Source organism: Pseudophryne corroboree, chromosome 5 (assembly GCF_028390025.1).
Source record: "Pseudophryne corroboree isolate aPseCor3 chromosome 5, aPseCor3.hap2, whole genome shotgun sequence".
NCBI classification, from domain to species: Eukaryota; Metazoa; Chordata; class Amphibia; order Anura; family Myobatrachidae; genus Pseudophryne; species Pseudophryne corroboree.
Genome location: NC_086448.1, coordinates 80,315,264 through 80,329,180, shown reverse-complemented (window position 1 = coordinate 80,329,180; position 13,917 = coordinate 80,315,264). Strand labels below are relative to the sequence as shown.

The window sequence follows — 13,917 nt, the reverse complement described above, 5'->3', positions numbered from 1 at the left end:
GTGCATTAAAGCCACCCCTCCGGGTGAGCTATTTATTGGACTTTCAATAAATAGCTCACCTGGAGGGGTGGCTTTTATGCTATGTTTTTGTTGATTGTATCATGGTGAGTCAGCAAACCCACAAGGATGGCACCACAGCAAGTATCTAGCAGCTGGAGTGCCGGAGCTTACATATGATATATATATATATATATATATATATATATATATATATATATATATATATATATATAATTAATAACCCTTTATTTATTTTTAGTCATAATGTTATCCCCCTCACCCCCTGCCTGGCCTGAACTCCTATCTTTTCCCTGGTGCACACAGACACAGTGAGTGAGTGATTCTAGACTTGACTTCACTCACATTCTGAGGGTTCAGGCAGGATGAGAGACCACTACTATCCTCCTGACCTTCTGACCTCCTCCAGGCTCCATCGGTCCTAGGGGCTCCAGGCTCCAGCGGTGCTAGGGGCTTAGCTCCACTGTCCAGACGGTCCTGGCGTGGTGTGCTGTCCAAAATGGCAGGGCAGCAGGGCAGGGCACACACACTCACTGCCACTACTGCCATTAGAACTGAGCGCGGGTGAGAGCCGAGGAAACAGCGCAGGGTGGGCGGAAAGGAAGGGAGGGCGCGCGGTGTGACATTCTGATGTCACACCGCAGGGCAGTCGGACCATTACGGTGGGTGGGCTGAGCTGTGCGGCCAGCCACCCAACCACGAAGAAGAAGCTGACAGTTCAGCTGTAACGGAGTCTGACCAGTGGAGGCGCAGCGGGAGGGGGTGACCTACTGACTCAGTAGGTTATCCGATCATCGCTATCAGTGTGCTACTGTACACAGACAGCGATGATCGGATCGTAGCAGGCGTGACGTGTGGGAGGTGCCCGACATTAGGGGGTGCCTCTGCGCACCAGGCACCCCCCGTGCGCACGCCTCTGTAAGGGAAACCAAAATGGCTGCTGGAGGAAGCTCTGATTTCTCCACTGACTGCCCTCTGAAACATTGCAAAGACACAGTAATAACAAAAACACAGAAAAAAATAGGCTATCATCACTTAATACATTGGGGGATATCCAATTAGCTGCAAGAATTGACAGCGGATAATGGATTCACCGGGGGCTATCCTATTAGCCCTGATGTTGGCGCTTATCCCCTAATGCCTGTGCTTACCAGGGATTTTGTTTCACCTGCCTCAGGCAAGCGAAGCCAAATCCCCAATAACGAACCAATTTTTCAGTGATAAATACATACAGTAGGTCCGCGGCTTTACGTGGCTCCTATGTATTTTCGTGCAAGCAATGGGTAATTTTTCTCATGAAAAAAACAGGTTACAAAATGATTGGGTAACCCGATAATGACAATCTGGCAAATATCGGAAAAAAACACCTTTTTCTTTTTTTGCAAGAAAAATATCGTGGCTAATAGGCTACAAATACAGCATTACGCAGGTCATATTTACCACACAGGACTTTGGGGTCTACAGGCATGGACTGGCCCACAGGGGTACAGGGGAAACCACCGGTGGGCCCCACTGACTGGGGGCCCATCTCCTGCTCTAAAGATCAGGTTCCAGACTGTGCCCTTGAATTATACATCATACATATTTCTCTGACGTCCTAGTGGATGCTGGGGACTCCGTAAGGACCATGGGGAATAGACGGGCTCCGCAGGAGACTGGGCACTCTATAAGAAAGATTTGGTACTATCTGGTGTGCACTGGCTCCTCCCTCTATGCCCCTCCTCCAGACCTCAGTTACATTTCTGTGCCCGGCCGAGCTGGATGCACACTAGGGGCTCTCCTGAGCCCCTAGAAAGAAAGTATATGTTAGGTTTTATATTTTACAGTGAGACCTGCTGGCAACAGGCTCACTGCAACGAGGGACTAAGGGGAGAAGAAGCGAACCTACCTGCTTGCAGCTAGCTTGGGCTTCTTAGGCTACTGGACACCATTAGCTCCAGAGGGATCGACCGCAGGACCCGTCCTTGGTGTTCGTTCCCGGAGCCGCGCCGCCGTCCCCCTTACAGAGTCAGAAGCATGAAGATGGTCCGGAAAATCGGCGGCAGAAGACTTCAGTTTTCACCAAGGTAGTGCACAGCACTGCAGCTGTGCGCCATTGCTCCTCATACACACTTCACACTCCGGTCACTGAGGGTGCAGGGCGCTGGGGGGGGGGGGGGGGGCGCCCTGAGCAGCAATAAAAACACCTTGGCTGGCAAAATAACCACAATATATAGCCCCAGAGGCTATATATGTGGTAATTATCCCTGCCAGAATCCATAAAAAAGCGGGAGAAAAGTCCGCCGAAAAAGGGGCGGAGCCATCTCCCTCAGCACACTGGCGCCATTTCTCCCTCACAGTTCCGCTGGAAGGAAGCTCCCTGACTCTCCCCTGCAGTCTACACTACAGAAAGGGTAAAAAAGAGAGGGGGGGCACTAAATTTAGGCGCAGTATAACTTATAGCAGCTATAAGGGGACATAATTCAGTTAGTCCCTGCATTATATAGCGCTCTGGTGTGTGCTGGCATACTCTCTCTCTGTCTCCCCAAAGGGCTTTTGTGGGGTCCTGTCTCCTTTAAGAGCATTCCCTGTGTGTGTGCGGTGTGTCGGTACGGCTGTGTCGACATGTTTGATGAGGAGACTTATGTGGAGGCGGAGCAGATGCCTATAAATGTGATGTCACCCCCTGCGGGGCAGACACCGGAGTGGATGGACTTATGGAAGGAATTACGTGCAAGTGTCGACTCCTTACATAAAAAATTTGACGACATGCCAAACGCGGGACAGCCGGCTTCTCAGCTCGTGCCTGCCCAGACAATTCAAAGGCCATCAGGGGCTCTGAAATGCCCACTATCTCAGATGGCAGACACAGATGTCGACACGGATACTGATACCAGTGTCGACGACGATGAGTCAAATTTAATGTCCACTAGGGCCATTCGTTGCATGATTGAGGCAATGAAAGAGGTATTACACATTTCTGATATAAACCCAGGTACCTCAAAAAGGTATTATGTTTGGGGGGAAAAAACTACCAATAGTATTTCCCCCATCTGAAGAATTAAATGAAGTGTGTGAAGAAGCGTGGGCTTTCCCCGATAAAAAATTGGTGATTTCAAAAAAATTACTAATGGCGTTCCCTTTCTCGCCAGAGGATAGGTCACGATGGGAAACTCCCCCTAGGGTGGATAAAGCGCTCACACGTTTGTCAAAAAAGGTGGCACTACCGTCTCCGGATACGGCCGCCCTAAAGGAATCTGCTGATAGAAAGCAGGAGGCTATCCTAAAGTCTATATATACACACACTGGTGTTATACTGAGACCAGCTATTGCTTCAGCGTGGATGTGCAGTGCTGCTGCTGCTTGGTCAGAATCCCTGTCGGAAAATATTGACACCCTAGACAGGGACACTATATTGCTAACCGTAGAGCATATAAAAGACTAAGTCTTATACATGAGAGATGCACAGAGGGAGATCTGCCGGCTGGCATCTAGAATAAGTGCATTGTCCATTTCTGCTAGGAGAGGCTTATGGACTCGGCAGTGGACAGGGGATGCAGATTCAAAAAGGCACATGGAAGTTTTGCCTTATAAGGGTGAGGAGTTATTCGGGGATGGTCTCTCAGACCTTGTTTCCACAGCAACAGCTGGGAAGTCAGCATTTTTGCCCCATGTCCCCTCACAGCCTAAGAAAGCGCCGTATTATCAGGTACAGTCCTTTCGACCCCAGAAAAACAGGCGGGGAAAAGGCGGGTCCTTTCTGTCTAGAGGCAGAGGAAGGGGAAAAAAGCTGCAACACACAGCAGGTTCCCAGGAACAAAAGTCCTCCCCCGCTTCTTCCAAATCCGCCGCATGACGGTGGGGCTCCACAGGCGGAGCCAGGTACGGTGGGGGGCCGCCTCAAAAATTTCAGCGATCAGTGGGTTCGCTCACGGGTGGATCCCTGGATCCTTCAAGTAGTATCTCAGGGGTACAAGCTGGAATTCGAGGCGTCTCCCCCCGCCGTTTCCTCAAATCGGCCTTACCGACAACTCCCTCGGGCAGGGAGGCTGTGCTAGAGGCAATTCACAAGCTGTATTCCCAGCAGGTGATAGTCAAGGTACCCCTACTTCAACAAGGACGGGGTTGCTATTCCACACTGTTTGTGGTACCGAAACCGGACGGTTCGGTGAGACCCATTTTAAATTTGAAATCCTTGAACACATACATAAAAAGATTCAAGTTCAAGATGGAATCGCTCAGGGCGGTTATTGCAAGCCTGGACGAGGGGAATTACATGGTATCCCTGGACATCAAGGATGCTTACCTGCATGTCCCCATTTACCTTCCTCACCAGGCACTACCGTTTGGACTGTCCACGGCACCGAGGGTGTTTACCAAGGTATTGGCAGAAATGATGATACTCCTTCGAAAAAAGGGAGTTTTAATTATCCCGTACTTGGACGATCTCCTAATAAAGGCGAGGTCCAAGGAGCAGTTGCTGGTCGGAGTAGCACTATCTCGGGAGGTGCTACAACAGCATGGCTGGATTCTAAACATTCCAAAGTCACAGCTGGTTCCTTCCACACGCTTACTGTTCCTGGGGATGATTCTGGACACAGAACAGAACTGTTTCTCCCGCAGGAGAAGGCCAAGGAGCTGTCATCTCTAGTCAGAGACCTCCTGAAACCAAAACGGATATCGGTGCATCACTGCACACGAGTCCTGGGAAAAAATGGTGGCTTCATACGAAGCAATTCCATTCGGCAGGTTCCATGCAAGGACCTTCCAGTGGGACCTCTTGGACAAGTGGTCGGGATCGCATCTTCAGATGCATCGACTGATAACCCTGTCTCCAAGGACCAAGGTGTCTCTACTGTGGTGGCTGCAGAGTGCTCATCTTCTAGAGGGCCGCAGATTCGGCATACAGGACTGGGTCCTGGTGACCACGGATGCCAGCCTTCGAGGCTGGGGGGCAGTCACACAGGGAAGAAATTTCCAGGGACTTTGGTCAAGTCAGGAGTCGTCCCTACACATAAATATTCTGGAACTGAGGGCCATTTACAATGCCCTAAGTCAGGCAAGGCCCCTGCTTCAAAACCAGCCGGTACTGATCCAATCAGACAACATCACGGCAGTCGCCCATGTAAACCGACAGGGCGGCACAAGAAGCAGAATGGCGATGGCAGAAGCCACAAGGATTCTCCGATGGGCGGAAAATCACGTACTAGCACTGTCAGCAGTGTTCATTCCGGGAGTGGACAACTGGGAAGCAGACTTCCTCAGCAGACACGACCTACACCCGGGAGAGTGGGGACTTCATCCAGAAGTCTTCCTACTGTTGGTAAACCGTTGGGAAAGGCCACAGGTGGACATGATGGCGTCCCGCCTCAACAAAAAGCTAAAGAGATATTGCGCCAGGTCAAGGGACCCTCAGGCGATAGCTGTGGACGCTCTAGTGACACCGTGGGTGTACCAGTCGGTTTATGTGTTCCCTCCTCGCCTCTCATACCAAAGGTACTGAGAATAATAAGAAGGCGAGGAGTAAGAACGATACTCGTGGTTCCGGATTGGCCAAGAAGAGCTTGGTACCCAGAACTTCAAGAAATGATATCAGAGGACCCATGGCCTCTACCGCTCAGACAGGATCTGCTACAGCAGGGGCCCTGTCTGTTCCAAGACTTACCGCGGCTGCGTTTGACGGCATGGCGGTTGAATTCCGGATCCTAAAGGAAAAGGGCATTCCGGAGGAAGTCATTCCTACGCTGATAAAAGCCAGGAAAGAAGTAACCGCAAACCATTATCACCGTATTTGGCGGAAATATGTTGCGTGGTGTGAGGCCAGGAAGGCCCCTACAGAGGAATTTCAGCTGGGTCGTTTTCTGCACTTCCTACAGTCGGGAGTGACTATGGGCCTAAAATTGGGTTCCATTAAGGTCCAGATTTCGGCTCTGTCGATTTTCTTCCAGAAAGAACTGGCTTCACTGCCTGAAGTTCAGACTTTTGTAAAGGGAGTGCTTCATATTCAGCCCCCTTTTGTGCCTCCTGTGGCACCTTGGGATCTCAATGTGGTGTTGAGTTTCCTGAAATCACATTGGTTTGAGCCACTTAAAACTGTGGATTTGAAATATCTCACGTGGAAAGTGGTCATGTTATTGGCCTTGGCTTCGGCCAGGCGGGTGTCAGAATTGGCGGCTTTGTCATGTAAAAGCCCTTATCTGATTTTCCATATGGATAGGGCAGAATTGAGGACTCGTCCCCAGTTTCTCCCTAAGGTGGTATCAGCTTTTCACTTGAACCAACCTATTGTAGTGCCTGTGGCTACTAGGTACTTGGAAGATTCCAAGTTACTGGACGTAGTCAGGGCCTTGAAAATTTATGTTTCCATGACGGCGGGAGTCAGGAAAACTGACTCGCTTTTTATCCTGTATGCACCCAACAAAATAGGTGCTCCTGCTTCTAAGCAGACTATTGCTCGCTGGATTTGTAGCACAATTCAGCTGGCGCATTCTGCGGCTGGATTGCCGCATCCTAAATCAGTAAAAGCCCATTCCACAAGGAAGGTGGGCTCATCTTGGGCGGCTGCCCGAGGGGTCTCGGCTTTACAACTTTGCCGAGCTGCTACTTGGTCAGGGGCAAACACGTTTGCAAAATTCTACAAATTTGATACCCTGGCTGAGGAGGACCTTGAGTTCTCTCATTCGGTGCTGCAGAGTCATCCGCACTCTCCCGCCCGTTTGGGAGCTTTGGTATAATCCCCATGGTCCTTACGGAGTCCCCAGCATCCACTAGGACGTCAGAGAAAATAAGAATTTACTCACCGGTAATTCTATTTCTCGTAGTCCGTAGTGGATGCTGGGCGCCCATCCCAAGTGCGGATTGTCTGCAATACTTGTATATAGTTATTGCCTAACTAAAGGGTTATTGTTGAGCCATCTGTTGAGAGGCTCAGTTATATTTCATACTGTTAACTGGGTATAGTATCACGAGTTATACGGTGTGATTGGTGTGGCTGGTATGAGTCTTACCCGGGATTCAAAATCCTTCCTTATTGTGTCAGCTCTTCCGGGCACAGTATCCTAACTGAGGTCTGGAGGAGGGGCATAGAGGGAGGAGCCAGTGCACACCAGATAGTACCAAATCTTTCTTATAGAGTGCCCAGTCTCCTGCAGAGCCCGTCTATTCCCCATGGTCCTTACGGAGTCCCCAGCATCCACTACGGACTACGAGAAATAGAATTACCGGTGAGTAAATTCTTATTGTTACCTTATGCTGGACTATGGTGTATTTTCTACACAGCATTGCTATTATTAATCTGTTATTAATCTGGTACATTATCATGCATGCAGCAGATGAATTTACTGTATATATTTATGAAGGGCCCCAGACGTTGCACTCTCTAATGCTTAGTCAAACCAATGAGAGGGCAGGCCACACCCACTCAGTAGACTGTCCACACCCCTAAACATGGGCCCATACTACTGCATTCCCCCGGTGGGCCCTACATGCCCCAGTCCGACACTGGGGGTCTATTTACTAAACATTCGACGTAGGTAAAGTGGACGGAGATAAAGTCCCAGCCAATCAGCTCCTAACTGCCATTTTTCAAACACAGCCTGTGACATGGCAGTTAGGAGCTGATTGGCTGGGACGTTATCTCCATCCAAGGCTTAGTAAATAGACCCAATAGTTACATGCGCTGGCTCAGCAGATATCCCACACAACACTGTTAGACTATACAGCATGTGTTCATTATGCTGCTGGTAGCCAGTGGTAGGACATAACACACTACCAGTCAGTCTGTGACATACAAACAGCACATCACTGCAAACAAACAGCCTCTGTTCTTTATTCCTCCCCCAAACATGAGGAATTTCAGAAGCTGACAGAGGTACCCTCCTCGCTCTATGTCCTCTAGCTGCTGTATTACAGAGGAGAGAGTGGGGGACATGTAGGGAGGTGGAGGAAGGAGGGATGAAGATGGAAGGAGGGGAGAGGAAGAGGAGGGGATGCTGCTGCTGCTGCTTATCTGGAGCTGCTGCCCGACACAAACTGAATCTGGGAGAATAAATGGAGAAATGTTTCAGGCATTGATGGACACTGTGCTGCGTATGAGATCCAGCACCCTACTGCTGACAGGTCGGTGTGCATACTATAACCCTCTGCTAGCCTACGGCCAGTCTCTGCCTCTCCCTGCCACATAGAGCCTATGCCACTGGCAGGATGGAAAATATGAGCCTGCTCTCTGCCTACTGTACATCTGGCCAGCTGCTGCCTGATCCTGCAAGGATTGCCTCTGGCTGTGTGATGGCATATTATGTACAGATGAGTCTAGGGGTCTGTAATATGCATCGTTTGCATAATGCTTGCATAGAGACAGATGTATGAAGCAGGCGCTATAATGTGACGATATCATTTACGTCAGTGGTTACAGGACACTCGGTTTATGTGGTTTATATCTGGATCTAGTTAAGTCTGTACCTTTATTTTTTTTTTTCCCTTTTCCTAAATTTATGGAACGCTGATGTTGAGACCTACATACACCTGCCTTGTCCTGACTGTGTCCTACTCGATACCGCTATATCGTTGCCGTTATTCCGAGATTTGTTTTAAAATCTTTTTCAATCTTTTTATTGGTATAAGCAAACGTATGATACAATCACTGGGCATCACTAAGCGCCGATCCCTTCCTAAAGGCTTTAGCTGATGTGGAGGGATAGAGGTTGTGACTATATGGTAGATTTCCCATAGTAAAGCCTCCAATTGTCAGTGCGATTTCTCCATGCGTTACTTTAACGCTAAACACCAAGGGATCTATTCATGAAGCAGTGAAAAGAGTGGAGAAGTGAGCCCATGGCAACCAATCAGCTGCTACGTATTTTATAGAATGCACTTGACAATGTTACTTAAAATCTGATTGGTTGCCATGGGCAACTTCTCCACTGGCTCACTTCTCCACTCTTTTCACTGCTTCATGAATAGACTCCCAAATCATTGTTGCGTCTTAAGGCCCGTACACACTGGTCGATATATCGGCCGTTCTCTTGAACAGCCGATATATCGCGGGACCGTCGGCCAGTGTGTACGGCCGATACGTCTGTGAACTCCGTCGTTCACAGACGTATCGCGTCGGCCCCACAGCACAGCCGACGGTCAATATATCTACCAATATATTGGCGCGTCGCCGTGTGTGTACGGGGCGGTTGGCCGACCACCCGTACACATGCTGCGGCGACCGGCGGTGATTGACAGCTGAACTGGGCGGGCGCCCGCCCAGTTCATGACGTCAGTCCCCGATGGATCGGGCAGTGTGTATGCTGAACACACTGCTCGATCCGTCCATAGATATATCTGCAGATCAATTGATCTGCAGATATATCTATTAGTGTGTACCCACCTTTAGTTGCGACACTGCCGCTCACGGCATGGTTTGCTGTCAAATCACTGTAAATAAAAGGAGGTCATGGTGAGAACCCCAGTTTAAGTAAATTACAGATGCTGGTGATAATAAATCAGTAAAACTTTATTATTATTATTATTATTATTATTATTATTGTTAACATTTACATATATCAGGCACCACAAATTTCTGCAGCACCTTCCAGAGAACAGATACGAAAACAAAGTAATAGATTTATTAGTCTGTATGTATGTATATATATATATATTGCAAGAATTATTAGTAGAGAGCACTCACCAGTCTTCAAATGTAAGTTCATCAAACTGTAATTGCCACATCACAGATAGAAACATTGCTGTCAATGTTTCAGTCCTCACAGGGACCTTTGTCAAGACCACCAGAACAAGACAGGAGAGATGCATCTAGAACATACATATAGAAGGTGACTTCCACGCTACTGGATGCCTCCTGGGTTATAAGCACCCCAGCAATCAACTACATTGAATTATGTGTGTGCGGCTTCTACTACATGGTATATATATATATATATATATATATATATTTCTCTAACGTCCTAGTGGATGCTGGGGACTCCGTAAGGACCATGGGGAATAAACGGGCTCCGCAGGAGACATGGGCACTTTAAGAAAGAATTTAGATTCTGGTGTGCTCTGGCTCCTCCCTCTATGTCCCTCCTCCAGACCTCAGATTGAATCTGTGCCCGGACGAGCTGGGTGCTGTTCAGTGAGCTCTCCTGAGCTTGCTGTGAGAAAGTATTTTGTTAGGTTTTTTATTTTCAGGGAGCTCTGCTGGCAACAGACTCCCTGCTTCGTGGGACAGAGGGGAAAGAAGCAGCCCTACTCTCTGAAGCTAGGTCCTGCTTCTTAGGCGGGTTCACTACGATATGCCGGCGGTCGGGCTCCCGGCGACCAGCAAAACCGGCGCCGGGAGCCCGACCGCCGGCTTACCGACAGTGTGGCGAGCGCAAATGAGCCCCTTGCGGGCTCGCTGCGCTCGCCACGCTACGGGCACGGTGGCGCGCTACGCACACTATTTTATTCTCCCTCCAGGGGGGTCGTGGACCCCCACGAGGGAGAATAAGTGTCGGTATGCCGGCTGTCGGGCTCCCGGCGCCGGTATGCTGGTCGCTGGGAGCCCGACCGTCGGCATACTGAAGATCACCCTTCTTAGGCTACTGGACACCATTAGCTCCAGAGGGATCGTACACAGGATCTCACCCTCGTCGTCCGATCCCAGAGCTGCGCCGCCGTCCCCCTCGCAGAGCCGGAAGACAGAAGCCGGGTGAGTATGAGAAGCAAGAAGACTTCGAAATCGGCGGCAGAAGACTCCGTTCTTCACTGAGGTAACGCACAGCACTGCAGCTGTGCGCCATTGCTCCCACACACCTCACATACTCCGGTCACTGTAAGGGTGCAGGGGGGGGGGGGCGCCCTGCGCCCTGGGCAGCATATGGACCTCTTATGGCAAAAGTACACATATATACAGTTGGGCACTGTATATATGTATGAGCCCCGCCAAGAAAATGTATATTTAAGCGGGAGAAGCCCGCCGTCGAGGGGGGCGGGGCTTCTTCCTCAGCACTCACCTGCGCCATTTTTTCTCCACAGCTCCGCTGAGAGAAAGCTCCCCAGGCTCTCCCCTGCAGATACACGGTAGAAAAGGGTAAAAAGAGAGGGGGGGGGGGGGGGGGGGGCACATAATTAGGCGCAAAAATCAATATAAACAGCAGCTACTGGGTTAACATTAAGTTACTGTGTTATTCCTGGGTATATAGCGATGGGGTGTGTGCTGGCATACTCTCTCTCTGTCTCTCCAAAGGGCCTTGTGGGGGAATTGTCTTCAGATGAGCATTCCCTGAGTGTGTGGTGTGTCGGTACGTGTGTTTCGACATGTCTGAGGTAAAAGGCTCCCCTAAGGAGGTGATGGAGCAAATGTGTGTGTGAGTGGTGTCTCCATCGACAACGCCGACACCTGTTTGGATATGTGAAATTAAGTGCTAAGGAAAATTTATTGCACAAAAGATTAGAGAACAGACAGGGAATCTACCCATGTCTGTCCCTATGTCGCAGAGACCTTCAGAGTCTCTCAATGCTCACTATCCAAAATAATAGACACTGATATCGACACGGAGTCTGACTCCAGTGTCGACTACGATAATGCAAAGTTACAGCCAAAATGGCAGGAAAGTATTCAATATATGATTATTGTAATAAAAAAATGTTTTTGCATATCACTGATGACTCATCTGTCCCTGACACAAGGGTACACATGTTTAAGGGGAAGAAAGCTGAGGTAAATTTCCCTCCTCTCATGAAGAAAAAGAGCGGGAATCTCCAGACAAGAGACTGCAGCTTCCCACAAAGAATTCTCAGGGAGTATCCTTTCCCTATTAGGGCCAGGATACGATGGGAATCTTCCCCTAGGGTGGACAAGGCACTGTCACGTTTACCCAAAAGGTAGCGCTGACTTAACAGCTATCCTCAGGGATCCTGCAGATAGCATGCAGTAAAAGTACTTTGAAGTCCATTTACACACTTTCTGGTACACTACTCAGACCGGAGACCGGCGATTGTGTTGGCATGTGTTTATAGCGCTGTAGCAGCGTGGACAGATACCTTATCAGCAGAGATTGAGACCATAGTATGTATATATATATATGTATATATATATATATATATATAAAAGATGCTGTCTTAGATATATATATATATATATATATATATATAAAACATGACCAAAGAGACATTAGTCTACTGGGTTCTAGAGTCAACGCTATGTCGATTTCTGCTTGACATGTCCTGTGGAACATGCAATGGACAGGTGATGCCGACTTAAGAGGCATATGGAAGGTTTACCTTACAAGGCTGAGCATTGTGTGGAGAAGGGATCTCGGACCTGGTCTCCACAGCTATAGCTGGTAATTCTGATATTTTGCCTTATATTCCAGCACAGCCTAGGAAAGCACGACATTATCAAATGCAGTCCTTTCGATCACAAAGAAACAAGAAAGTCCGAGGTGCGTCCTTTCTTGCCAGAGGCAGGGACAGAGGAAAGAAGCTGCACAACACAGGAACAGAAGTCCTCCCCGGCCTCTACAAAATCCACCGCATGTCGCTGGGGCTCCACAGGCGGAGCTGGGCACGTCTTCGAAATTTCAGCCACAAGTGGGTTCACTCCCTGTTGGATCCCTGGGCAATAGATATTGTGTCTCAGGGATACAAGCTGGACTTCGAGGAGATGCCCCCTCACCGACGGCCCTGCCGGCTTCCCCCCACAAGAGGGAAATAGTGTTAACTGCAATTCACAAATTGTATCTTCCACAGGTGGTGGTCAAGGTTCCCCTCCTTCAACAAGGAGGGGGTTATTATTCGACCATGTTGTAGTCCCGAAACCGGACGGTTCGGTCAGACCCATATTGAATTTAAAATCCCTGAACATATACTTGAAAAGGTTCAAGTTCAAGATGGAATCGCTGAGAGCGGTCGTCGCAAGCCTGGAAGGGTGGGATTTTATGGTGTCTCTGGACATAAAGGATGCATACCTTCATGTCCCCATTTATCCACCTCATCAGGCGTACCTCAGATTTGTGGTACAGGATTGTCATTACCAATTTCAGACGTTATGCACCTTGAAAAAGTCCCAGGAGGTCGAAACGTCGTTGGTGGAACCAGGTAGTGAGTTTCCATCATTTTTTTTTCTAATTATCTTGCTCTTTTTTATGGGACACCACTTTTGGAGTATGTCTGACATGACAGTACTGGTGTAAAACCGGATTACATCAGTTTTTTGTCTATTACTTCTGACCTGCATGTTCTGTACAAACCAGAGGGTGGAAACCACATAGAAAAACACCAGATTGCTGTTTTATGAACTTTTAATAAAACCTTTTGAATTACCGTGGATGTTATTCCTGATTCCGGTTTGAAAGATACCTTTATACGTGGGAACAATCCCCCTCCAAAGTGAGTGGGGTACGTCTCTTTGAGTAGCTCTCTTTCTGCCTTATATCACGTTGGATGCAGCATTAAAAGATACCTTTATACACTTGTTCTTATCTATATTGATGTGAGTTTCGGTACGTCCACGAATATCTGTAGAGTGGTGGCGAAATACTATCCTCATCTACTATCAAATTGGGTCCGGCACTTTAGGCTTCCGTTTTCTGGACTCTTATAGGCTGTCTAATTAGTGTTTAAAGCAATACCACCCATATATTGTACTATCTCTTCTTTTTTCATGTTTGACATCTGGATAGAGATGAGCGGGTTCGGTTTCTCTGAATCCGAACCCGCACGAACTTCATGTTTTTTTTCACGGGTCCGAGCGACTCGGATCTTCCCGCCTTGCTCGGTTAACCCGAGCGCGCCCGAACGTCATCATGACGCTGTCGGATTCTCGCGAGGCTCGGATTCTATCGCGAGACTCGGATTCTATATAAGGAGCCGCGCGTCGCCGCCATTTTCACACGTGCATTGAGATTGATAGGGAGAGGACGTGGCTGGCGTCCTCTCCGTTTAGAA

General features: G+C 48.7%; 1 protein-coding gene across 5 annotated transcripts in view; it reads left to right on the top strand.

Annotated features, from left to right (window-relative positions):
* The first annotated feature begins 7,800 nt into the window (after positions 1 to 7,800).
* Positions 7,801 to 13,917, top strand: part of SGCE (sarcoglycan epsilon) — a 176,399-nt gene continuing 170,282 nt past the window's right edge. For 2 of the 5 annotated variants that reach the window (XM_063921404.1, XM_063921400.1), the window contains exon 1: positions 7,806 to 8,115. In XM_063921404.1, coding sequence (XP_063777474.1) covers positions 7,986 to 8,115 — 130 coding nt within the window. In that variant the 5' untranslated portion in view covers positions 7,806 to 7,985. Of the gene's footprint in view, positions 8,116 to 13,917 lie in introns of all 5 variants that reach the window. The other 3 variants (XM_063921401.1, XM_063921402.1, XM_063921403.1) reach the window with 3 other exon arrangements.